Raw genomic sequence first — 27,188 nt, forward strand, 5'->3', positions numbered from 1 at the left:
GAACACCGATCCACAGGGTCAAACTGCAGATTAGCATTGCCCAAGTTCAACGGAAGTGTCAGTGTCCTCGCTTACCTCAATGTACTATCTGATAAGGGAATCAAACCACCGCAACGTAATCATTTACCAACACTTTTAAAGGAAGACAGGATTCAATGAAAAGAATTTCAAACAAATGGGCTTTTTGGAAGATAATCAGTTTAGTATCTGGTCCTTATTGACCATCTCTCAGAGAAAGACTAGAAATTCTTAGAAGAAACGTCCAAAAAGTTTACCACAAGCTCTAGAAAACAAGCACTTACAGCACTCACTGCACATCTACAGGCGAACAGAAATCTGGGTTTCTGACTGTATTTGTCCTATTCTCTTTGCTACCTCCAAGAATTAAATACTACTTCCAAATATGCATACAATTTCCTTAGCAAAAGCAAAGAAGTTTGTCCTTTTTTTTTGCCAACTAGTTCCTAGAGAGTACTTTGGAAGTCAGCTGTGATCAGAGTCAGTGGAAAGCCTGTGGGGAGAGGTCTCACAAGTGGAAACCACACAGAGGCAGCGGGCAGCCTGCTACGACTGACACAACTCACCGAGGCAGCAGAGGGAGGCTCCCTAGCCCCGACCTCCGAGAGAGGGGAAGCAGATGTTATTTAAACTGTGGCACTGCCACTGGGGAGGCCATGAAGGCACTGCAACTTTTAAAGTACTCAGCATGGAAAATGCCTTCCCCTGCTCTCAAGCAGCCTCGCAGGTGCACCCAAGCTCTCTGAGCCACAGCGAACTGGAGGCAGCAATGCCGTCTTCGTGTCGGTGGAGAGGCATGGTACAGCACCTGGCCTCCCCTCAGGGCTCCCCAGCCCAGGCCCAAAGCTAAGTTCTGGTTAGGCATCTTTGGGACTGATGTGGTTTGTTACTGGTCAGAGAAAACGCAATACAGATGTGTGCAGAGTTGCATGCAAATCTTGTTTCTCTGAGATCCAGAGAATAAAGTGAGCAATTAACCACAAGAGTGAACTGCCTCTACCTACTTTGCCCATTCTGGCTGAAGCCTGAGAAGTGTTACAGCTTCTTCTACTTGACAGAAAGCAGGATAACTATGGGTACAATTCATTCCGTTTGATCAGCTAATCAGAAAAATTCACCGTTTCATAGGGCCTAACCTTTTGAAAAAAAATAGGTAAATAAAAATCACACACTGTGAAAGAACATTTCTCAGGAATAAAAAAACAAACCCAAAACCTAAAAGCAGCACCTTGTAGAGTATCAGACACACACTGCTTCCTTCAGACCATGCCCCAAGCATTAGTTACCAAATTTACTCAACTATTAATTAAACTATTACAGTACAAACACCGAACGTGTGAACAGTAGGCAGCTGTTTCTAATCACACAACCATTTAGCTCCATTTAGTAACGTACAGATAACCTAACTGGCATACTTTCACAGAACCTCTAACTCTAAAAGCTGTGATGCCTGACACCATTTAAAATAGGAAATTACAATGTATTTATAATACATTGTACAAAGCCAGCCCAGAGCAAATGGATCTTTACAGATAAACCATCCCCACTATCTGCCCTTAAACATGAAAGGTAAGACTAAAGCTGTATTGATAGCCCATGTCAGCAGATTCCACAAACTGCACAAAGATCAGCACAAAGTAGCCAACTTTTCTTGTGACAAGCATTTCTAGACAAATAATGCTGACTCGCAGCCCTGTAGTATTAGCATAAGCCAAAAACACACCCAGCATAAAGGCTTTATTCCCCATTTAGCCACTCATCCTCTTTCTGTTTGCATTGAAAACATTATGAAATACATTACTTGGTAAAATGACAAATCTAAGCCTTCTGTTTAGATATTACATGAGTATTTAAACAGCATGGTTAAGCTTTACATTTTCCAATATAATACAGGAAAGATACCAGGCACCACACCCAGTTAGCAGACACAAGACAATCGAGCCACGAGACACAAATCCATGGCAATCTGGGCTTTGGAAGTTCCTCTTCTCTCACAACTACTTAACGCATGTACTGCATTCAACATCTTGACTCACTAAATGAAGACTGTGCTGTGCTTCACAATACCAAAAAGGACAAATCAGTTTTGTCTCTGAGGTTTCTGCTTTCAACCAGTTCAATATTTAAACAGAAAAAACGAATACTCTCTTTCCTTAAGGAAATCTTTTGGGGACGCATCAGAGCCAGAAGTTAGCTACGCAATTGTTAGCCATTAGAATGTATGAAGTGTAGAGAGCCTGGAAACAACACAACCAGCTTCTATTTCAATTCATTTTCCAGTAGCTACGCACAATTAAAAAAAAACAAACCACAAAACAAAAAACAACATAACAACAAAAAACCTCCCACAAAACCAGAGAACCTTTATAAAAGAGAGGAAACGCTAAGCCTACATCACGCACCTGTTAGCTGTACCAGAAGCAGTACTTCGAGAAGAGGCCGAGGATGGTTTCTGTACAGTTCCTGAGCTTCCAGAAATAGTTAATGGTGACTGCCTGTGAAAACAAAATCTGCTGTCAAAAGACAGATCTTCACATCAGAGAAACTATCTACTTTGCAGCAAAACTTTCTGAACTCAAGCTGTTTACATATTCTTATTAAAATCAACTTGGAATACTAATCTTTAAGTCCACACACAGCTATGTAAACCCACCCCTGCAAAAAACCCCAGCAACCCCTTCTACAGCTGCAGTATCAATTTTAGAACATGAGACTTCTTTTGGATAAAGCTCAGCACACCTACCCTCCACACATCAAGAACTCGCTCGAAGCCCGCCTGCCAGCTGCTCCCAATGGCATATCATCTACAGTAAGCAGAGGAACACATTGAAAATCCACGTCATGAAGCAAAATCTTGAAAAAAACCCCATCTCTCCAATATTACTGTTGCAGAAATAACAACTTCTGACAAATTTCTATGAACGTATAGGTTTTCCCACAAATTGTTTTGTGCATGACAATACCTCAAATGTGGCCAATAACAAAAATATAACTGGGGAAGGTAGTTCTTTGAAAGGTTTTTGTGTTGGATTTTTTTTTGCTATACTAATTATAATAATTTTGAAATAAGATACATTGCTTAAGAATACAAGGTATCAGCATTAGGAAATTTATAATAATGAATAACAGAAACCCTTCAGAGATCAAGGCACTGATTTAGTCAAATATTTAACATGAGTTGGTGGCATTGTATAGAAATCAGCTGACTGGCTTCCTAATGGCAACTCAGGCAATTGGAAGAGGTCATAAAATGGCAACGTGCAACATCCAAGTCTTTCTACTGCATAAGCCCAGTCTGATGCCTTACCTTTCATGTTAAATGTTTTTATGGTTTTACCTACACTTATTACATAAAGCTCTACAGCATCGTCTACAAACACTTAATTAGTTTGGAAGTAACAATGTGCCTGCCTCCACTAAGAGGATCCTTGGGCTTATTATCAGCAGTTGTTTGCAACTGACAACTTCTACTGCCAAGCCTCAATATTTTCCATTACTTTAAATCACCGTGGTATCTTTGGCATATCTGGCTACTCAATTGAAGGTCCCAGACGGGCATGCAGGTATACCAAACAGTCTCCCTTCAAAGAGTAATCAAACTAAATAAATTAGTTCCAATCTGAATCGAGACATGTTTAGAGAAAAGAGAGTCAAAGAGTAACATGACATAAAGGTATGTTACGAGTGGAAATTCTTTTAAAGTGTAAAAATAAGGAAGGTTCTTACATGAGTGGTCTGAAGAGATATTGTGCGGGACAAGAACAAAGTCATCTGTGTCACAAGAGGAGTTCTTGCTACTGGTACTGGCAGAGTCTTTAGAGACTTGAAGATAGTTAGGAGGACCCAGTGGAGGGGAAGACAAATTTTCTTCTTGAATATGCTGCATGTCTGGCAGAGACTGGAGGGGCGGGTGGAAAAAAGAAAGTAAAAAATCCTCTGTATATAAAGAAGTGATTCAGAATGTGAAATTGCTCTTTTAACTACGAAGTTTCTGAAGTAAGAATCAACACTAGCTTTGACCCCCCCCCCCAAAAAAAAAGAAAGCTTGGGCAGTTTTTTTTTTTTCCTTAAGTATTTATAAATATAAAATGAATTTGAATTTGGAAGTTTAAAATATTGGACAACTCTGTAGTGTCAATTTAGACAGTTCTGTGTTAAATAGGCCGTGAATTTAAACGATTGCAATTTATTCAATCATTCCTGATGATACAGATGCACCTCTTTCAAATACCACATAGAATTGAAGTCACCAGCTTGTATCAGTATAAGGAGCCTCAGCCAAAAAGGCCAATTCAAAAAATTATCTGTAACATTCATTATGTGTCAAACCGTATTAGCGTATCTAAAGATGTACTACTCTAGTATTTGATATGTATATGTACTTTTTTCTTTAAAGAAGAACAACAAAAAAACCTACAAAGTACAACACAAGGAGCAAGGAAAAACCAAAACGTTAATCCCATTCTTCTAGCAAAAGACAGAGGTATTTCTTGCTCTGTGCTCTTAAACGTGACAGTTTACACTGTTCAAGAACTGAAAGATCTAAAATTCACCTAACTCTTGGCTAAACATTACAGAAAATATTTTCTAGAGATTGTTCTGTATAACAGAGAACTTACTGGAGGAGAAGCAAAACGGCATGAAGGAGAGCTACCACAGGAACTGCCAGAGACTGAGCCTGCGTAAGTGGGCACTGGCACAGGACAAGCTAAAAGAGGAAAACCCAGGAAAAAAACAAAAAGGGACTAAGATTTTGAAAGGCTGAATTGATAAGCACAGCACATCCTTAAACACACAAGAGTAAGTTCAGTTGAAATGTCAAAGGAACTAGTAAGTAATTATCACATTTCAGTCTAGCATAATACAAAAAAGGATTAGACACAGCCTCACAATAGGGCACAACAAAAAGTTAGACTCAGGAAAATGCCTCATAAACACTTAGCGTGATATTTGGCAGATCCTCCATTCCAGCTCCCAACATTCATCATTTGCACAAGTAAATGGAAAAAGAAAACTACTTACATTTTTTCACTGTTGAAATCTGATCCAGGAAAGGGTGGTTGAAAAATGCTTCTATAGAACAAGAAACAACAACCATGGTGAGCAAATGTACAAATGACATAGAATTTACAGACTATATTGTAGATGGTGATAAATGGTTGCCTTCCCAGAATCAGTGTTTCAGAGCCAGAGGGTGAAGAGCTTATAAAAGATTAAAGTCTTCTATGTTGTATTTTGCTATAGCACTTGGAAAGGAAACAAAAATCAATTGAATAACTTCAAACAACAGCCAGCAAGGCAAATCAGACTGAATTGCTGGAGGACATTTTATGACTGCACTTAAGGATCATGCACACAAGAAGCCTTCCTATACTCACCATAAAATTTTGTTCTCTATGTTCAATATGGTACTAACTCAGTTTTAATCTCTCTTCAAAATGATGAGCACTGCTGCACTTCTGCCTTTCCCAAGGAGTGATGCTTATTTTTGAACCCATTAATGCGACTTCTTAGGTGGCCAAAAATCACAACAAAGCAGCAGCCACTCTCCTTCCCACCAGCAGAACACAACCTAAGCAGCCAGTTCACATTCTGCCTAAGCAGAATTAAACACGATTTCTTTAACAATTTTCTCAGTTAACTTGTTACTGTCACAATAGGAATATTTTGTTTTTATTCTAAACGGACATGCTGAGATGTATTTAATTGACTTAGCATAACCACTTGGCTAGCAGTTTACAGAGAAAGTTTCATTCTACAAGAACCAACCTTAGGCTAGCTAGGGGAAATTGAGGGTTGGTAGAAGCTAGCTGCTGAGCTTTGTGAACTTTAATGTTCTAACAGTTGAGGAAAAGCAATGCTGTTTATCAGACCTAAGCAAATAACAAGGAAAAAAAAAGAAAAAAGAATGAAAGAATCTGAGGCCTGCAGTATCTCCTCTTCCTTCAACAACACTTTCTTCCACGACCTGATACAGAAGGAGGCTGGCTGTAACGCAAGAACAATAATGTAATGATTAACTCTAACACGACAGTCAGGTGTTCTTGAGCTTTTGTACAACACCTGCTGTTCTTCTTTATATTACTGGAAGATCAACAAGATTTCCAATGCTATTTTTACTTTAACAACAGGCAACTGGGCTCAGTTATACACTCCCTTTGCTAAGCACATTCCAGAGCAGCCCCTTTGAGGCCCTTGAAGTGGCTCAGCCAAGGAAAACATTAATTTCATCACTACCATTCTGCTTTCCATTTTTCTTTCTAAGCAAAAATGCCTTCTCCCACTACCACAAACGATACAGTGCATTTCCCATGTTTGAAGAAACTGTAGGAATCAGCACACCTAAAGCGCAAAGTGGAATCAATTACTCAAAGTCCATGTTTGTGATGTATTAACACTTCTACACATACAGATTTATATATTGACCTCTCAATACTGACACTATAATTCGGGACATTTTACCCAATTATGATGTATTTTTTCCAGATCTAACTTCTACTTAAGTTTTTATGTATAGCAGTTAAATCGAGTTACGTCAGTCACGTGCACAAACAAAAACCCATGCCTGGTTCTCAGATGAGCAACACTTTAATTATGCTAGTATGGATGGTTTAAATTCCAAATTGCTAAAAAAAAAAAAAAAATTTGATATTTCCTGAGGCAAAACATAGCAGGAACTGAAAAGGAAAAGAAAAAAAAGTATTTAGGAGAGTCTTGAGCTTAAGCCTTTTGAATCCTCCTGTCTGCACAGCCTAACAAATATAGTCTGCTTATCACAAATATGCAAGGACCACATGTGATGAATGACTCAATTTGTGTATTTCAGCACTGCACCAAAACCAAGCTTGCATGCATAACTAAAGAGCAATGGTGAAGTTTCATAAGCAGAAACAAAAACTGAGCATGTCTGACTTTTGGCTGCAACTCTCCCTGAGATCTCAGCATCGCAATAGCTAATAGCTTACGGTAAGGAAAGAACTGCGTCTTATCTGCAAAGAGCCTGAGGAGGCTTTAAGGTTTAGGCTCTTTCTCACCATTCCATAGATTAAACTAGATGGGCCAACCACCTTCTTGCTAAAACAATCTCAGTATAAAGCACATTGCTATTGGTATAAAGTAATAACAAAAAAAAAAGATAATAGTATTTAGGTAAGTTAGCTTTAATTAACTAAAAGTTTAAAATTAACATTTCCTGGTAGCTGTGATAAAACTGCAATAACAAATAGCGCTATAAAATTTAAACAACCAGCATGAATAAGGTGACATACACAATGCAGCTAAGGGGAACTAATCAAGATTTAACTTTTCAGTGGTGGTCTTTTAAAAATGCTGCCCGAGTTTGCATTTTTAAAAAAAAAAAAGGAGAAAAAAACCCAAACATTACTACTTCTGCAGTAATATGTAACGAAAACCTCAGCAATAAAAGGGCTTTTTTGAGAGTGAAGTGAGTAACAGACAACCCAGCAGGTACAAAGCACACACAAATCTAAACTGCACTCCTGACTAATTTTGAAGAGGCAACAGTTGTAGCCATTCTGAAGGATTCAATAGCACCAATCTGAGGCCTTGAAATCTTAAGAAGTTAGAACAATGTTCTGCAACCAAAGGTCTCCAGCTAAAGAGAAAAAGCCAAACAGCAGTAAACTGGAGCCAAACAAGTTCACTTTTTTTTTTAAGGGGGTATCCACCTAGTTTGTACTAGGCTTAACTTCCCAACTAATTCAAAATGCAGTCCTAGACAGACACTGCAGTAATGCATAACAGTGCGCAAGCTTCAGGCACTGCACAGCCTAAAAATTTTAAAATTTTAGGACTTAACGAAATACAAACTGTTGTTCCTATTACTTTTGGGCTTAAAAAACCCCAGTGAAAATACTCCACTAAAATAAAGAAGTCTCTACAGCTAGCAATATCTAAGCACAATACTAGGATTTCATGTTTGCAAATATAAACAATTTTGATGTAACATCATGTCTCGCTGCCCTCAGATATACAAATATATAGCTTTCAAGGTCCAATCCAACCTACACAGTTTGTACCCCCATTAATACTGCTACAATATTTGCAGTCTGCAAGAGAAAGTATCAAGGAGAAAACCATTTAAAGCAACTTTCCTTCTGAAGTGGGTTCTTCCAGCACTGTGTTAAATTCTGCAACCAGCACCACATGGAGATTGGGGATGTCTGCTCCCAGTCTGAAGCCCAAACACCAGTTAAAGTAACAGAAGACTATGACATGAAATCTAAGTTGTATCAGTTAACACAGTGGGGGGGCGGGGGGGAAGGCCACAATTGAAAGAATTTCACTACTGAACAACAAAGTCATAAATTACATGCATCACTTTATACTGACTGACAGTAGTTACCTAATGATTTATTTTGGCTACTCTGCCTTCCGTATGAGAACCGAGAAGAATAAAATACTCCATTTTTCCTGTAATTGGCTGTAGACAAAAGGTCAAGACAGTTATTCTGGTCACATGAATACAACTAACAAGGAAAGTCAAGACAGCAAAAGGAAAATTTACATACCAAAGTCCATTCTGTCTTTTTGGTTTCTCTGAAGCAAACCCAACAGCAGGTCAGCCAGATAAGCTGATGTTTCCCTAGGAATACTGCACACAGAGAGGAAGTAAAACATGCATTAAGTTTCATGCGTGCCGCTAAATAATGCACAGCACATTAAATTTCAGGAAGTCAGCATTCTGCCATGTCCCTAGGCCTTCACTGTACATGCTCTGTGGCCTCACTACACGGCACCTTCAACTCCGCAAGGTACAATGAAGGCAAGATGCAACATGAGTTGCTGGTATCATACTACATCCTTGTAAAGATAGCACCACCAAATATTTTTATGAATCCCAGGCATTCCCAAAGATGAAAAAGTGTTCAACCAACAAATGTAAGTGACAGGAAAGGCCATGGTGACATACCTAGGAATCAAATTCCTGTTCTTTTCATAAAACATTCTCAAATCTTGAGGACTATTGGCCTGTCAAATAAAAATGTACATTAATTAAAGCTCAGTTTCATGGAGAAAATAGCTTTCGTACCTATGCACACATACACAAAAAGGAGGCTTTTGCATATGGGCATTAAAGGACAGAACCCCAAGCAGAGCAGTGACTTCAGTACTGAGTATCCTCATATATTTCCTCTGGATTGAACACACTGATCTCATAGACTAAGTATGAGCAACTTCTCCTTGTCATCCTCAAGTGATCTGGCCTTTGAAGCATCGACACTACACTCAGAATCAGTACTTACTTCTGTTTTCATGACTGAAAGAAAAAGCCCTAGGAATTTCCGTGAGACTAAAAAGAGGGAAAAGGAAATAAAATGTTACCTGAAAAGGTGGTTTTCCCACAAGACACTGATAAATCACAGTTCCTATGCTCCACAGGTCTGCTTTAGCATCGTAGTGTTGAGACATAATCACTTCAGGGGCCTGGAAAGAACAGCAAAATCTCAGAAGGGAAAACAAAAAAGCAAAGCCAGAGCAATACAAATTCTACAGTTCTTCTGTCAGAGCAGTACTAACACAGACCACTTGATTGTGAAGAGTAAATATTTTAAAACAATGTTAACATTTTAATCTCCATCACATGACTTGAAAGCTAACAGTTCTATCTAAAATGAAAGCTACATTTTGAAAACACAGAAAACTAGAAACGTTGATGTTCTGAAAGCATCCGGTGCTCGGCACGTATGGGAATAAGGGGTAAGCGTTACTTGCTTGGTTTATGCAGTTCTCCTTGTGGATAAACAGCCAAGCATTTTATAAGGAATATCATCATCACCATTTTACATGGACAAAAACAAGACAAGAGAAAGCAAAATGATCTTGCCATGACCATACAGTATAGTAGTGGTGGTGCCAAAATCCAACAGTTCAGTGCTCAGTTGACTACTACACTACGTAGTAAGAATTAACAGCAATTACCTCCAAATAGTTTAAAAAAACCCAAACAAACAAAAAAAACACAAACTAAATATCTCATGTGAGAGAATACATTAAATAAATAGAATGAAAACATCAAGTTGGTTTTTTTTTTTTTTTAAAACTACTAGTGTAAAGCTCTTCTAGCCTATATTTGATCACTTTTTATTTTCTTAGAAACTGGGAAGGGTATAATGCCCTATTTCAAGAAAAACAAAACAAAACAAAAACAAAACATGTAAGTGGGAATGAAAATACTTTGCCAAAAAATTAATGCTAAGATGTATTGTCTTTTAATTTTCTAGGATTTTTCCTCCCTGTAGTGCTAACAAATGTTTAATGTCTCCCTGATCTTGACAATCATGATCTCCAAATCTCAAGGAAAAAAAAAAGGAGCTAGTAAAACTAAAGAAAGGTGAGCTGCATGCTGCCCCTAATACTTCTGAAGCAACATTAGGCACTTGCCAATCTGCAAGTAGTAAATTATTTTGTTCTGGCAGGAGAATGTTTGAGATAAGCAACATAAACTGAAATATACTGTCACTTACCATATACATAGGGGAACCACACAGAGTTGCAGCCATCATGTTGCTATGCAGATAACGAGCAAAACCAAAGTCAGCTATGTAAAGAAACACATTTGTCAATGAAAAGAAAGATAATTTTCAAAGTCTAGAAATTATCTCTTACTGAAATCTGCTACAATTACCAGTTAGAGAGAAAAAGACACGTATAACATACAGCCAACTACATCAAATAGTAAAAATCTATGTTACACTGAAAGAATAATGTATTATGTTCCAAATAATAAGCCAAGAAACAGCAGTGACATCATTTGCATAAACTGCTGCTCAGCCATCTCCCCAGCTGCAGAGCGTGCTGTCTGGCGTCAGCAGGAAAGGATTAAAGTCAGTGGCTAAATATAAATGGTTCATTAAGAGTGATGAATATACAATCTGCTTCAGTGAAATCACATCAGGTAGAAGTTTCAGATGTTTGAATTTTCCACGTAGGCAAAAGCATCTGAAACTATCAAGTAGGGACAGCAAGAGAAGAACTTTTGTCTCCTCTGTGCTGTTTAGAAGATGGAATGAGTTGGAACAGATCTCAGATTTCAGCTGAGCAAAAGCATAGAAAAGAAACTTGTTAAAAACAAGGTATTTCTAAATGGACGCTTAACAGACAACAATGACAGACTAAAACTCCTGAAGTGTCCTCTGAAGAGGAGTTTGGTAGTATCCTGAATAGTTGACATCTCTCCCCAGTTTCAATGCCAAAATAGGTCATAACCTACATTTCTAAACTTCTGAAATAACTCTTAGGAGGGTCCATCACAGAAAAAAAAAAACCCAAACAGCTGGAACTGTGACTGGAGTCTCACATGCACACAGTTTTGAAATGGGCTAAAGGCTACTCAAAGTTTCAAAGGTTACAGATTTATGTCTAATTAAAATAGTTTAATACTAGAAACATCAGCTAAATAGGTTTCTTTTCCCCACAGATTTAATAAAAAAGGTCTTTATGACTCAAGGTTTTTCATAAGGAGAATCTGCAGTACAGTATAAACCTCATCATTCTAGACTTACTGTCTGATTTGCATCAATTCAATACACACCATATCCAGTACACCCTCTGCGCTTCAACTACAAAGACGCTCCTGATGAGGGAAACAATCCAACAGTGATGATTTTACCTTTAGATCAGAGAAAAGCATATTTACCTATTTTGATGCGTATGCCGCTGACACTTGACTTCCTACGACTGGCGTAAGACAACAAAATATTCTGTGGTTTAAGATCCCTATGAATGATTCCTTTACTGTGCAGAATACGCATGGCTGCTGCAATCTGCTGGAGGAACACTCGGATGGTATCTTCACTAAGAGTTCCTTTAGCTGGAAATAACACACAAGTTAGCAGATGAGAAAATAAATATAATTTTTTGGGGGGGAAAAAGCAATAAACTTGACAGTGATCAACAATGAAAACAATCAAGTCACAGTGAATTACATTCAGAACAATCCAATCTCCAGTAATTTTCTACAAATGTATACACTCTCAACAACACGTACATCTCCATAGTTTTACACTAGCTACAGTGCTCTGAATTATCTGGTTTTACAGTCATTTATTCAACTCAGTAGCATAATAATTGTAAAACTTCTCAATCACCATTAAATCCTAAACTCATTGAAAAGACAAAGGAGCAGAGAAAATAAAAGAACTTCAAGGTTTAGAATATTAAATGCATCTACAATCACGTTACAACCTGAAGCTGTAAAACCTATTCTTTAAAAATATCGCTATGGGGACGCAGATAACCACTCTGCTCAAAAGTTTCATCCATGATAAAATTTATTTTGAAGGGAAAAAATAAGATATACTTTCAAAAGTCTCTTCAGAAGGTATTATCTCATTCTGCAGTCTGAAAAAGTACTGAACGCAAGAGCTGGATTATACTGTCAGAGTTTTTCCAAAGATTTTAATGGGAAGTGAATTAGGCTTTTAATATACACAGTTACCATAACAATAGCTCTTCACAAAAAGATTCCTTCAACATACTGAGCTACAAAGGCAAGGAGAAGAATATTTTCATCAAGAAAAATATAAAGATTAACATCTCTGCTCAAAATTTTGTTTATAATAAGAACCCATTTGTCATGATTCTCTAACTTCTGTCTTCACTTTGGGCAGAGCCACGTTGAAGGGTAAAATCTCCCCTAGGTCAGAACGGCCTCTTTGTAGAAAGCATCATTATATAAGCAATTCAGTATTTTTTTAAGCTGACATCTTAGAAAAGAAAGCAGGTGGAATCAAAATACTGGGAACAGCCCCCCAAAAGAAAACTACACATTTTTCATTTTAATGGTTAGCTCCATCTTCTCCCTCAGTTACAAATAAAGGAATGTTACATTTAACTGTTTTGAAAGCAGTGGCAAAAAGCATTTTCTGTTTGTACATTATTTTATTCACCTTCATTGCTGTTTTGTCAGTTTTATTTTCAATTATGAGTGGCATTTAGAAACACTGGCAAATATTTTTAAACAACTGCAAAAACTAATGTCTTCCTGCAGCCTCAAAATTTAGTTTCCAAGTTCCCAGGGTGGCATACAGACGCACAACAAACAGCACTCTGCTGCTGACAGCATACACCACTAAACGGATTCTGGGTGAATTCAATGACTCTTAGAAAGAAGGTATTCTAAAATCACACCAGAGTGAACATGCATTGTGGAATTACAGATATGCCATGAACAGAAAAATGTTTAAACCACAAATAAAAAAAAAAAAATCTCAGAGAAACACTGATAGATTACAGGAATACAGAATATAGACACGTAATGCAATAGCTTCTTAATAAGGAAAATCAGTAGTCAATTACCTTGTAAGTAATCTGCCAAATCCCCACCATTGCAGTACTGTTAAAAAGAAAGATTTTTATTCAAAATTCAAGCACTGAAATACTTGCTATATCATTTTTACTTTGTAATCTTTTCACAAAAATTAGAAGATCCTTTCCAGTTCTTTGCCTTACAATCGTTTTGTCAATTACTTATAATTAATAATCTGAGGTGTAACACTTCATCAATGCTTACAGTATCATAAAATGAAACTGAATAATTTATGGACCAAACACTGCTGATAAATTTAGTAGTGCATAAGAAATTAATAATCTAGTTTAAATAACTGCTGGCTTTAACAATTCATGGTTATTTTGCAGCGGTGCAAAGAAGGAGCTTTTCCTAAAAAGCATCTTTAAAATCAGCCAGAAAGAAATACATATGTTACCACATACCTCCATTACCAAAAAGACAGAATTGGGCATTTCCTAAAAGAGAAGGAGAACAAATCCCATTTAAGAATGCAACAAGACAAAGCCTTCAGAACCTGCATTAACCAAGTGTAACTTGAGATTTGTCAGTCAACTGAGACACCTTACGCTGAAGTCACTGTTTTAGAGGGTAGCAAATATGTACATTCCCCATATTAAATATTTCACATTTTCAAAAGCATTAGTATACGTAAAAAAATCACCAGGCAATATCCTGAAGACTAAAGCTATCATTTGAAAGACATCACACGGTAAGCAATATCCATTTCCACTGTACATCGCTCCCTTAGCTTTCAGCTGCCTTGGGCTGCTCTGCCAACACAGCCTCTGTACCAAGAACCCTTCCAAATAAGTAAACTTTTGCTAGCAGGCATCACTGCGATCAGTCGGTAACGGGACAGTAATATTTAGTCACAAATATACCGGACAGAATAACAAACTGTAAGCGAGACAATTTGGCTATGACAACCAGCTTTCTACGGAGGAATTCCAAAGCTATGTTCCCTGCTTCTGGGTAAAACAAACCTTGGTTCTGCATCTGACAAGCCGAAGGTCAGACAGAAATCACAGAGCAGTTACCTGTCTGGAATAATCAGATTCCCAAATGCTATTTTCTAGGATATTAATTCACATACTTCTGTAAAGTAGCTCCCTTAGCGAGGAGCATATCCCTGCCATGGACCTAGACACGTTACGGCAAAGGTGAGATTTGGCATGGCAGCCCTGTTGAGATTTTCCAGAGCGCTGACCTCCTTTGACCTATTTGCAACCTCAGTTCCCTCTCTTGGAACTGGGTAAAAGTTACTGAAAGACAGATTAGCTAACTTCTACTGTAAATTATCTACACACGCCACAAAAATGCAGTAAAAACATCTGTGCTTAAACCCAACTGTAGCAATAACATTCTTCTTTTTTACAAATATTTATTTTGTGTGAGGAAAGAAAGAGCCTACCTGTCTATGCCAGCAATCAACATTGTTTTGCACAAAGTCTCCTGCATAAACTAGTTCTGTTCTGCCTACAGAGTTGAAGACACTCAGAGATCTTTTATAAAGTAAAAGCTTTTTTTCCCCCTCTGCGCTGACTAAGACTGAAAGGAAAGAACACAAAGACAACTAGAAGGAAAGGTAAGGTAAGTATACAATAAACAGGATAATGTTTTTAGTTACCTGGTATGTTATCTCCCTTCCACTTTAAAAATAAACTTCAACAAAGGTTGATAGTTTGTGGAAAAATATGTTTTTAAGACAGTTGGAAAAGAGTGAGATGGCACACCAGACAAGGTCAGGCATGTGCCCCAGCTGGAACCGCAGACAGTCTGACTGTATTCTGCTAACCCGTGACAAAGGAAAGTCAAAAGGGACACTGCATGGCAAAACAAAAGCTGTGAACTTAGCCACCTTTCCCAGTGCTTGTATTAAAACTTCAGCACATGTTCAATTTCACCATACTGGCAAGAACTGCCATTTTCAAGGGCTCGCTAACAGGCCAGGCTAGGAAGCTTTAAAAAAGAAAAATAAAGTAAAAATGGGCCCATGGGCCCAGGGTAGGGAAACCAACTATCCTAAACAGCAAACACAGCACAGAGCACAGGGGTGGTACAACCCGTTAGAGCCGACGTCCACCAACTCATCTCAGACACAGATATCCATGGCAGGTAACTGTAGTAAGCACAGTTCGAGACAAACTGGACGTTTAAAGGTTAATTCCAGACTGCATTAGGCTGCTTCACTTTCTGGAAGCATTTAGTTTAGTCACCCTCCTCTGCCTTAGAGAAATGCATTTGAGGCTCTTCCCAGCTCAGAACATCAAGCACATTACAGATTTGTTTACATTTGGAAATTAGCTTCAAAGAAAGCAAGTTTCTAGGAACATTAGTCAAATCTGTTGGGAATGAAAGGCAAACTCCAAGCAGTACAGAATATTAAAGCAGCAGTAGATCACATTTCAGGAAGTCCCAATTGTTCAATGTTTCTGTAACAGCTGTGGCCAACGTGAACCATAATTTGCAATCTTATAAATGCCTCAAAACTTAAGTGCATACATTAAAGCAAAAATAGATAAGTAATTACTTGCTCTGTAAGTTACTGGAGATATATAATGATAAATGTTGTTTCTTTCTACATTGTTCCTTTACAACAGCGTCTTCCAAGATAGAAACTGACTTCCTTTCAGGAACCCCAAGGATCCCAAAGAGCAACTCTAAGATCTCAACTTATCAAACTGAAAATTCTGCCAACTGAAGATCACTTCACTTAAAGCACAGCTGTGCTGTGTAAAAGAGTAAGACAGCTAAGCAGCATGGAAACCGTCTGTTCTCCAGTGACAAGAAAGGAGCTCAGCTAGTGGATTTCCACCCGAACATAGCAATCCCATGAATCAGAAATAGATGTTCCACAGCGTCAGTGTCTCCGCTACACAACGCACTCTGTACAAAAACAGCAGCTTATGGCAGTATGTAATGCTCAGCTCATGACAGACATTTATTCATCACAGAGCTAAGATAATGTGTTCTCTGGATTCCCTTGGAAACAAAGTCCTTTCAAATCAAACTGCTCCCTTCAGAAACACAGAGCTGATGGTTTGTCCTGTTGTACTAGCCCTCACCTGTTTACAGAAAGCCATTCCTACTGACTACACTAGATTTCTCTCAAACAGCGTTACTCATCTTTTTTTTTGACTGATGTCCTTGATTTAAAATAATCAAACAAGTCACTGGGTTAAAGTTATAGTAAGAAGGAAAGTGTGTTTCCTTGTTGTAGCTTAGATAATCCTTTCTTATTAAGCCAGCAGAGGAGATTAGAGGTTTCATAAAGAGATTTTTCCCAGACTGGTCAAAAGTCCTCTCTAATTTGTATGGCAGAAGTAATTATTTTGCACAGTACTGGTACAGCCACATCTCATCCCAACTTTAACACATAACCAAACACTTTTCAATATCCCACCAGCGCCAGCTTTAGCTGAAAACAGCTCAAGTCATTCATCCCTTCGCAGTTGCTCACATTTTGCTTTACAGTTCTTGGCCAGCCTGACTGGGAATGTGATCTCCATTTTGGGAACACAATCAGAAAACTCAAGTCAAATCTGTAGATGCATTTTTCCCTTCTTCATTATTTTGCTGGAAAATAAAGCTATCCTTATGATCATCCTCTAGACCTGTGATTTCTGTTTACGTGAGCAAAGCGCTCAAAAAGGAAAAGGTTTGTAAACCAGCATGTTTCAGATCTAACATTCAGGAATAAAGCTGACCTAGCAAGCTACTTTAAGCTGCTTCATGAAACAGATAACAAACCTTTCAAAAATTTACATTGACTTGCAGATCAGAACATTACTGCAGGTGGAGTTGTCCCGGTCTACACGTCTACCTAGAAAAATAATCAAGCAAAACAAATGTATCTTGTGTTGCAACAATTACAGAGCGGTTTTGCCCAGCATGCCGTGCTTTGTAGCTTGAAGTTTTCCTGACAAAAACCCGACTTTGGCTCCTTCTTATTCTGAACCTAGGTTTTACTTGCAAGTTTAAGTAAAAGATAGCAAAGGCTAGTAGAAAACCATTTTACAATTCAGAAAGCTAACAGATAAACCTACTAGAAAGAGACTAAGAGGCAACATATTTGCCAAAACTTGCTGTGTTTTAATCCCAGACTTCCAACAGTTGTCTCGGGGGATGTGAAGTTCCTGCCCAAATCACAGGCTCGGCGCAGTAGTTCCATTTAAAAGACATTAATTGGAAAAGAAGTCAAAACATCCACGGTTACTTCTGACAGCTGTTGCTAGAACTCCAGCGTGTTGGCAGAAACATACTCTAGATTCCTTTTTGGTTAGGAAGTCCTCCTTTAGAGCAAGCTGAAAGTCTGCAAGGAGCTCTTAGCGAGCTGCCGAAGCAGAAACTGTGGCAAAGAAACAGCCACTACGTTTTTGCTCCAAGTTTACATATTCTGTTTAGCTGCAGTGTATGACTGGACTCCCAAGAGCATGAGAGTTAACCTGACAGCTTGTGCACTGCTGTTATCTGATTAATTTTCTGATATGTTAATTTGTGCTATATTTGCTTCTATTTTTTTTTGTCCAGGAATACACTCCTCATGTTTTTTCTGAGCATTAAATACATTTGGTAAAATTCTGCTGATTTAGTGAAAAAGGACTGGCCCAGATCTCTGTAAGGCTGTTTCTCACTGTATCACATACTCCTGTTTTGCTTTGCGAGTGCGCCACAGCAGCAGCTTCTAACATGTTCAGCTCCTATCACGTCTAAAGGGCTGAACGTTTTGCTAGTTCCGACTAAATGCTAAGTCTGAGCCTAAATGTCAGTTGACACGTGCCTGTAGCGTTCAAATAGTGTGCGTGCTGCCAATTATTCACATAAAAGAGCAATCAGCCCCGGAGAAATGTGCCACAATAGCCGTATCACTCGTTTTGTTATGAGAAATGCTGTACTTAACTAATATAGATGGGAGGCAGTGAAAGAGACCGGCCTGCTGCTCAACACAAAGGCAAGGCAAACCTCTTCACAGCATACCAAACATTTAACAGGCTCGCGTGCTTGAACATCTTCTGAAATGGTTTTGAAATACAAATTATAGCATCTAGGCACAGCAGGTAAGCTAAGGACTATGTAGTAACTCCAACTCTTTGGTTCTGTTCTGGGCCAAAACAAATTCTAACTGGTTGTCCCTAACCTTCAACGCCCACACTGGCGTCATTCCTTGCAGTCCAGTATTGTCGTAACCAACCTTCCAGTTAGCGTCAGCTGTCAGGCAGTGTTTCAAAACCTTTACAATTTCTACAGGGCAGGATTTTCCTTTTTATCTGAAAACTTGACTAGATAGCATATTTTCACATGACTATTTCCTCACGCAGTGAGAATGGATACTGACAAACACAAAGACCGTAATCAAGGAGCTGAGGGAAAAAAATAAAGATATTGAAACATTCTCATTCAAAAGATGAGTTTAGAAACAGCTGTGACGAGAGTATGGAGGCAATCAAAGCTGAGACACCAAGATCAAGAGTACACACTGCAATACTTGAAGTAAATGCCTTAAGAAACATACAAATACTACCAGACCAACCGGAGTCCTTGGGTAAACCAAACAGCAATATTTAATTCCCACTGGTAACACAATGGGTACAGAGAAATACGGGTCCTTCCATAAGCATCCCTAGTAAGGACTCACGGGCACTTGTGTGTAAGTAAAGGCTGAGGTGTAGACCCCAGAAGGACCAGTGGCTTTGTTCCCACTAGCTTTCAAGGACAGCAGAAGCAGCTGCAGTTATTTGTCTGCTACGTATCAACAAGCTAAGACAAGAAACAATTTCTGTTCAGACACTGTTCCTCCACTAACACACTAGAAATTACTTCTCTCTAAACTACTGTTCAAATAGCAAACTTCAGACTCCATGCAGCGAAGACATTAATTCATTCTTCTAAAACGCTATCTCCAAGATACATTACAGGCTTTCATTCTGACAGCTGACATACTAAAAAGGTTTTGAATTAAATTATTTGCTAAAACAGGCACTGTCTGGCAGTGTGTAAGAGACTAGTTCTACTCGGCACACACTTGGGATCATGAACTGCACAAAACTGTAAATTCATGCCCTAAATATAGCACATTCCAAATAACTTACTGATACCTTCATACTTCAGCATAATACTTTATCTGAGGACCTCACTGTACTTCATGCTGGTGAGTTAGAGGTTATTCTAGACTCCTTTTGCTTTGGAGAACTAGTGGGCTCCATTTCCCCAATTAACGGGATTCCAGATTGATCATCTCTTGCAGGACGAATGACAGCCCATAGCATCACCCTGAGAAAAGAGCTGCATTCTTACACCATTTTAGAGATTCAGGAGTTTTTTATTCTTGAATGAAAGACTACCAAACTCTTGCCCAAGAAGCTAAGTAAAAAATGTCTCAACAGGTTACGTCTTGCTATCCATCTATTGTATTCTGGGTTTTTTTCAAGCATTTCACTTCATTAAAAAATTAATTTCACATTTAGAGGTGAGATGCATATGATTATTTTTCAGAGCCCTCCTACTGCAAAACATCTTCCTCTCACAGATGGAGAGTTCGTATTTAAGTATCTCCACACAAGCCTTCAGTCTTAGAACTGCTGGTCTCCACACCCCGGTACGTGCAGATCCCCGGCCTTCTGAGATGGCACAAACAACAACGGTATGCTCTGCTTACATAAAATGCTTAACTGCAGATCAAACCCGCCAGCGTTGCATGTAACCTCCTTTCGGAAGTCAAGGGCAATTATCGTGCTAGCACCAGAACAAAAGATTTTTATGCCGACCAATGCATACAACATTAACGGCACACCACTTCATTCGGGTGTGTCTCCCCAACAATAGGCATTGCTAGTAATTTAACTCGGTGGACTCCATACATACCAAGTAACACATCAAAATGGGGTTCATAGGAGACAAAGCAAGAGCAACGTAGAAGATTTTAAAATGTTCATGTACTACCAGCAGAATGGCTCACAAGTTCTCCTCGGATCTAATTAAAACCTTAACGCCGTATGTATCTTTATGACACTGATTTGTGCAACTGGTCACAGGTCATGCAACAGGAACACAACCATAAGTGAAAAGAGATGAAAGAGAAGGAATCTAACCACCCCCTGCGAAAGTAACTCCAAATGAAGCCTTTTGCGATACGTAAAACAATAACCACCCTTTCATTCTCAAACTTAAAAGATATATTCCAAATTGCTATGCAGGGATACAGATTTCATCTTAAGTACTGCTATTAAGTACAAATAATTTCATGTAATATTATGAGATATAAAAATATTTCTTTGTCATTGCAATTAATTTACACTTTTTCACTTAGTTTTGCCATTTACATTGCACACCATCTTTCCTATCTGAAAACTCAGTACAACAATCAGTTCTTGGATTATTCAACTAAATGGCCTGCCAAATAGTGCATCTGAAACACAAGCATTTTCCTATTTCAAACCGTCTTAAGGTTAAGAAAAACTTCAGACCAACAGAACTACAAAAATAAAACAGACTCCCAGTCACACTGAGAACTTCCTGCTGTGACACAGACTCCACTGGCTCCAGCACTGAGGAAAAAAAAAATAGCTTCCGTAACTTAAAAATTGCTTGAAATCTTGAAGTCTTATCTGCCGTACTATGTCACTATGTTCACAATACTAGGGCAAACAAAAAAGACAGTACATGCAAGAACATGAAATGCCAAAGAAAATTAGTAGGTGTAACAGCCTACTAGACATGTGAATGCCTTGCATAGTGTTCGTTCTTGCTGGGTTATAAATTAATGTAATCATACAAGTTAATGATGTATAATATTTCATAAACATAGCCCTGTGCAGAAATGGAAAAGCTTATTTGTGCAAGCGTCGCATTCTTTAGACCGTAATTTGCAGAGCAATTTCTTCTATAGAAGCAGCACCATACCGCCAAGCTTTATGTTTGCCATGAAAGTATTTGAAATATATCCAAGGCATGAGACACAGGTTTTCCCTTCTCTTTGCTTTAACTGTTCATTTTATTTAAGTGCAATAGCCAGTGACAAGCAGCAACATCCCCTTCTCAAATAGACTGATCGTTCAAGAAGTCCTGTCACCCTAAGGTCACCCTTCCCTGTGGCAAAACAGAAAAGCATAAAAGTTACATTTTTAAATAATCTTTAGGATGGTGTTTTCTTTACAAGTGTATGGCTCTGTCCTCTCTTCCCTTGTGGATGTTCTGTGCATAAACCAAAAGAAGCAAACGCCTCTCCAAGGGTTAGAAGGTACACAATGGTAAATCATCAAAATACATATCTTAGGTTGAGCTGCAAAGCTCAGTAAGTAACCTTCACATATAAACAACTGTAAAGGATAAATCTGAAATGCAGCTGCTTACTCACACACCGACACCCACCGTCAACAATTCCAGTTTCTTTTAAGATGTCTGGATATACTAAATTTAGGATGCTGAGAGATTATTTCCACTTAGCCATACTCAGGAAAACCTCGTCTCTTCAAGAAGCAAAGAGACTATACTTTCCCTCTCAGAGCAGCTAATACGATTCAAAAAGCAGAGCTCTGAAGGAGGGAGTTCTGCAGTTTTCCCAGGAGGGAAAAGAGTCTACACATCCATATGGGGAGTTTTGATGCAGTCTGCTACAACGTGAACATCATCTCCTTGTACCAAAAGCCAACAGACGTCAGTACCTGTCCCGTACACACAATAAAACCTGAGCCTGCCCAGCATATATCCTGTGAACACAGATTTCTGCAACTACAGAAATACACATCTACACGTAAGCTGAAAACCTTTTAGGATGCAAACGTGTAAAGGCAGAAAACACTGAAGAATGTCAAAATCTCTATTTTGCATTGCTTTAACTACGCAATGCCCCAAGGGTGGGTCTTAATAATTTTTTCATAGACGTAACTCTGTATTTAAGATAAGAATTGAGCCCAGGAGATAAATGTATAGTTCTTATTCAAGCAGAACAAATGGCTGCATAAACTACATCATATAATATTTAGCTTTACTCAACACCTGCAGGCCTTAGGATACGAAAAAATGTATGTCCTACTAAGTAGAATACACTACCCTAGATAGGCTACAAAACCAACTCCTTCACCTGAGCAGGCAGAATCCTCAGAATAAAAAGACGACAACGATTCGAAGCAATTTACTGATTTCTCCTACTTGAAAAGATCCAAATGTCTGCTTGGCTTTTATACTTTATCCTGTCATTTTGAACACAGGCAACAGCAACACATCCATGTGTGATCATGGCCTCTCACTTCCTTCAGCCCTCCCTCACCGTGACACAGGGCTATACAAGGCATTCCTTTGTTACAGAGACCTCAAAGATGCTGGTCTGCTGGTCCTTTTCTACAACAGAGTATTGTAAGTTATGTTGACTTCTTAATGTCACTTGCTTCATCCATTCAGATCTCCTACTCATACACTTTCCTTCAGGTGTAGTCAGCCGTTATCTATGAACATCCACTTTCCAATTAAATTATAAGGCCAAAGAAACAAATCTAATTCAGGAGAATAGTTACTGCCACCGACACAGCCCAGACAGCTGAGGCTTTTTCTCTGGAGACAGGACCAGACTACACAAACAGCCTCCTCAGAGGTTCTCATGCTGCCGCTTGCCCCTGCTGCCTGGAAGTAAACTGTATTCCTCACGGCTTTCTATCCCAGCTGTACATCCTGCCTATTAAAAAGAGCCGATACAAAATAAGTGCATAGCGCGTTGAAGATGAGAGAACTCCCCTGCCACTGCTAGGGAACTGGATTCCCTTTTCTAAATACCAACCTGATTATAGCAACAAAATACATGACCATTCCAAATTTTCTACTCAGTATATGCATTATATTTTCATAAATAAATGTTAATGAAGAAAAAGGCATCAAAATATATTTTACCTGGACATCATAGAGAGCTACAATGTTCTCATGCTGAAGTTCCTGTAAAACAAAACATTTGTATTATGGAAATCGCCTGTTATTATTTTAAATTTAATATGCGAGGTGATAATCAGAGAGAATCAGATTTTACAAAGAAAGGTAGCATCTTTTTTGGAGCATCTGATGGAATTTGGATGAAATCCCAGCTATTTAGACAATATTTACAGGGATAGGAAATTAGGCAATATTTTCAGAGATTATAAAAACATTTGGTTCCAGAATTTGTTTCCTGTGTCTTGTTACAGAAAGTACTACAGCACAAATCCTTTAATGAGTAGTGAAAACCGACTAAACTGAATTTTATAGTCTCACACAATTTCTTGCTTAGCAGAGTAACTAACTACACTATTTTCAATTCAACCTTAGCATTTCACAATAAACTGAAAATTAAACCAATTAACACCAAATAAAACTTACAGGACATGCAATTATTTTAACTGCTCAAAAAAGGATCTGTCTTTGCAGCACACTAATTTACCCAGTAAGACAATTTCTGGTATATAATAAATATACTAGAACATAATATGTATACATTTGTATAAAAATAGTGACGTATCTCAAGAAGCATGGGAAGATGGAAAGAAATCAGCACTAATTATTACTGTGAAGCTATGTGAAATGAGATATGGTGAAGTTCAGAGCATGGAGAACACTAACAGACCATCCGAGGAGACGTTTCTGTAAAATAGCATTGAAAAACTAAATGATGCTCCGTTTTATTTCCTTCATTAAAGCCACACTACACATTTTAAGTCAATTAACACAACTCAGAAGTGGGAAAACCGCTTCAGGAATCAAATTCAGCACGCCACTTTTAGCTTCCAAGGCATCTTTGAGCAAGGAAGATGAAGAAAGATCAAAGACTGATGTATTACCCCCAGCTATGACTTTTGTTGTATGCACTACTTGGGAAAGATGCCGCATTAGCCATCCTGAAGGACAAAGTTTTCTACATGTGCAATAAACAAAGCACAGGGGCTGGTTCTACAACAATTTTCCACTTTTAACTACAAAAGCATGCCCATAACCTGTTCTGAGACCATATCCAGAACTAAAAAAGGTTTTTTTTTTTTCTTTTTTTTTCCCTTGATCTCTTCAGTTCTGGATTTCTGCTGGAACTAACAAAGAAACAAACTAACAAAGAAACAAAAGGCAGAATAGCAATTACCCATGACCCGGAATGAACTAGGTCAAAAGTCTCTTCTCCTTTTCAAGCAAAGCAGCTTTAAAAATCACTGCAAATTAACATACCTTTAAGATTTTTATTTCTTTTCCAAGTAGGATTTGTGACTTTGACAAGTTCTTTTTGTTAATACTCTTTATGGCTACTTCCCAATCAGTTTTCTGGAAACAAACAAACAAGTATTGTCAGTTTTATGGGTTTTTTAAGCTTTATCCACTAACAACTAGCTAGTAAAGCTTTGGAGAACAAGTTGTGAGATCACCCCTTCTCTACCCACCAGTGATTACTACATCACATGACACCATCAAGAACTATTTCATTCCACAATAGCTCAGACAGCTATTAAAATCCAGCTGCAGCTACACTGCATTTTCATGGATTCCAAAGCATTAAAAAAAAAAAAAAAGTAATCATATCCCATTTATTTTGTGGTAGTGGTGCTATGTATCTGCTTTTAGTGCTCTTTCAATGATCAAGTTACTTTTACTTTCCTTTAAGGACTTCCCATTTTCAGCTTTCTTATGCTCTACAGCTGAAAACTGCACAAGAAAATAACTGGCTTTTTAAGTAAACTGGTATATTGCCTATTTATCTATTATCCAAAAATAAATTGCCTATTTATTTGTAAGGTGGAAGCATCTTCATTGGCCTTTAAAATTTCTGTTTTCCTTTATCTCTTTCTTTTTTTAACCCAAAAATCACTGCCCTGTGCCTCTCCAAGATGTGAGTACTACCCTAATGCTCAAGATGATAAATCTGAAGAGTTGTTTTCTGGAAAGCTGAGCACTTTAGGCACCAACACCAGAATAAACTCTCCCAGCATCAAGAAACCATAACTATGAATAGCCGTGGTTATTAGCAAGCCACGCCAGGAAACCAGACACCTCTGAATTTAAGAAATCTCCAGCCAATCCCAAAGGAGACAATTTTCCATGAGATCCCTCGTTATCCAGCGGGATAAACATGACCCTCCTGACAAACAAAGGGCTCAGCCTCCCCTACAGCTGCAACTCTCCACTGGCCGCTATGTTAGGGAGCTACCAAACAGCAGGGAGGAGAGCTGGGAACGCAGATTGGTTGCTGTTTTTTTTAAGGGAAGGGTAAAATAAAAAACCAAAATAACGGGTTTATGGAGGCCGGGAGTCGGCTGCTGGGCTCTCAGGCGGCCGCGGGCTGCCCCGGGCACAGGCCCGGCCCCCGCCCCGGTACCTCAGCCCACCTCACACCTTTCTTTCTTTTTTTTTTTTTTCCCCCTCCCCAAATCACGACAGAACTCCCCAACGGACACCCCCCTCCCAGCTGTCGCCCACCGGGAGGGGCTCCGGGCAGCCGCAGCCCCGCGGAACGGCCCCGGCCCGGGGTTGTGTAACCGGCCCCGCTCCGGCTGCGGGCGAAGCCCATCGCTCTTTACCTTGCGGTGGCGACCTTTGAAGACCACAGCAAAGGCTCCGTGTCCTATCAGGTCCTTCTTGCTGTACTCAAAGTCCCCCACCACCTCCATCATCCCTCAGGGGGGCATGAAGCCCCGGGAAAGAAGGAGGGAGGGAGGGAAAACAAAGGGGCTCTTCCTCCAGCCGAGGTAGCTACAGCCGCCTCACGGCAGCCGGCGGCGGGGTGGGAGCCTGCCCCTCTCCTGGCTGCCCCCGGCGGCGGGGGCAGCTCCTCTCATAGCGCGGGGGCAGCCGCAGACCCCCGGGCCGGCGGGGCTGCTGCAGGGCGTCTCCGAAGCGAGGGGTTCCGACTGGCATGGGGAGGGCGAGGCGGGGGGAGGAAGGACCTCAGGGGCCGGGTGCGAGGGGACAGCGCCGCATCGGCGCCGGGACGAGGGGGCCTCCTCAGCGGGGAAGGGGGCTCGGCGCCCTGCCGCTGCTCGCCCCCATGGCCTCGCCACAGCGGGGGCTGCCGGCGCCGCGGCCCCCCTCAAGGACCCAACCCCAGAGCATGCAGCAAGGCGGGTTGGGGGGGAGGCGCGGCCCGCGGCTCCGGCGGTGGCTGTCGCTGTCTCCGCCGCACTCCCCGCGGGAAGGGAGGAAGCAGTCGGGGTGCAGACCGGGCTTTTCAGGCCGTCAGCGGCTCCCTAGGCTCCCACCGCTATCCCCGCAATCCGAACCTCGCTACCCCCAGCTCCGACTGCCCGGACCTCCGCGCCACCCAATGCCTTTTATAGGCCGAATCGCGCAGGCCCCAGCGCTCGGCTGCTTCCGCCGGCGGCCAAAGAGTGCCTCACCCCGCGTAACCCGGCGGGAGCGCGGGGCGGGGTGCCTCCGCCGCCATCCCCGCACAGGGGCGCGCCCGGCCCCGGGCCCCGCAGCTCTCGGCTGGGCCTGGCCCCCCGTCCGGCCGCACAAACCCCCAGCCCGGCTCCTGGGGTCGGTCCCCTTGGGGAGGGCGGGAACCCTGGGGCCAGCCCCTGTCCTCACCCCGGGGCCCAGGCAGAGGCCAAACTCGAGTTCGGCCCTCCCCCGCCTGGCTATCACTTCTAACCCTTGCTGTATTTTCACTTTTAGCTGTTTTCTCGGCCGCCTCAGGCCCACTTGCCAGCGAGGACAAAGCTGAGGAGCCCCCCAGGAGAGAAGGGAGCCCCACAAGCCAGCTGCCTGCAGTGAGGAGCAAGGCAAGGTGAGGGGTGAGGCCCGGACGGTCACGCAGCAGCCCAAGGTGGGGAGGCAGGCATCCCACCATCTGCCTCGCTGCCAGGGCGGCGATACTGCCTTCCCAGCGCCTCTCTCGCTCCATTCGTCAGCGAGACTCTAC

At 40.3% G+C, this 27,188-nt stretch overlaps 1 protein-coding gene across 1 annotated transcript in view; it reads right to left on the reverse strand.

Moving 5' to 3' along the window:
• The window catches only part of ULK2 (unc-51 like autophagy activating kinase 2), a 40,663-nt gene extending 14,128 nt beyond the window's left edge, over nucleotides 1-26,535 (reverse strand). Inside the window, exons 1-15 of the mRNA XM_086763116.1 lie at nucleotides 25,846-26,535; nucleotides 24,503-24,595; nucleotides 23,210-23,251; nucleotides 13,753-13,785; nucleotides 13,339-13,375; nucleotides 11,678-11,851; nucleotides 10,506-10,579; nucleotides 9,364-9,465; nucleotides 8,951-9,009; nucleotides 8,550-8,632; nucleotides 5,041-5,091; nucleotides 4,638-4,726; nucleotides 3,745-3,916; nucleotides 2,762-2,822; nucleotides 2,421-2,513 (exon numbers count right to left, since the gene is read on the reverse strand). Coding sequence (XP_086619242.1) covers nucleotides 2,421-2,513; nucleotides 2,762-2,822; nucleotides 3,745-3,916; nucleotides 4,638-4,726; nucleotides 5,041-5,091; nucleotides 8,550-8,632; nucleotides 8,951-9,009; nucleotides 9,364-9,465; nucleotides 10,506-10,579; nucleotides 11,678-11,851; nucleotides 13,339-13,375; nucleotides 13,753-13,785; nucleotides 23,210-23,251; nucleotides 24,503-24,595; nucleotides 25,846-25,938 — 1,256 coding nt within the window. The 5' untranslated portion in view covers nucleotides 25,939-26,535. The remainder of the gene's footprint in view (nucleotides 1-2,420; nucleotides 2,514-2,761; nucleotides 2,823-3,744; nucleotides 3,917-4,637; nucleotides 4,727-5,040; nucleotides 5,092-8,549; nucleotides 8,633-8,950; nucleotides 9,010-9,363; nucleotides 9,466-10,505; nucleotides 10,580-11,677; nucleotides 11,852-13,338; nucleotides 13,376-13,752; nucleotides 13,786-23,209; nucleotides 23,252-24,502; nucleotides 24,596-25,845) is intronic.
• Between the last annotated feature and the right edge of the window lie 653 nt (nucleotides 26,536-27,188).

This window comes from Chlamydotis macqueenii, chromosome 19 (genome assembly GCF_036417535.1).
Source record: "Chlamydotis macqueenii isolate bChlMac1 chromosome 19, bChlMac1.mat, whole genome shotgun sequence".
NCBI lineage: Eukaryota > Metazoa > Chordata > Aves > Otidiformes > Otididae > Chlamydotis > Chlamydotis macqueenii.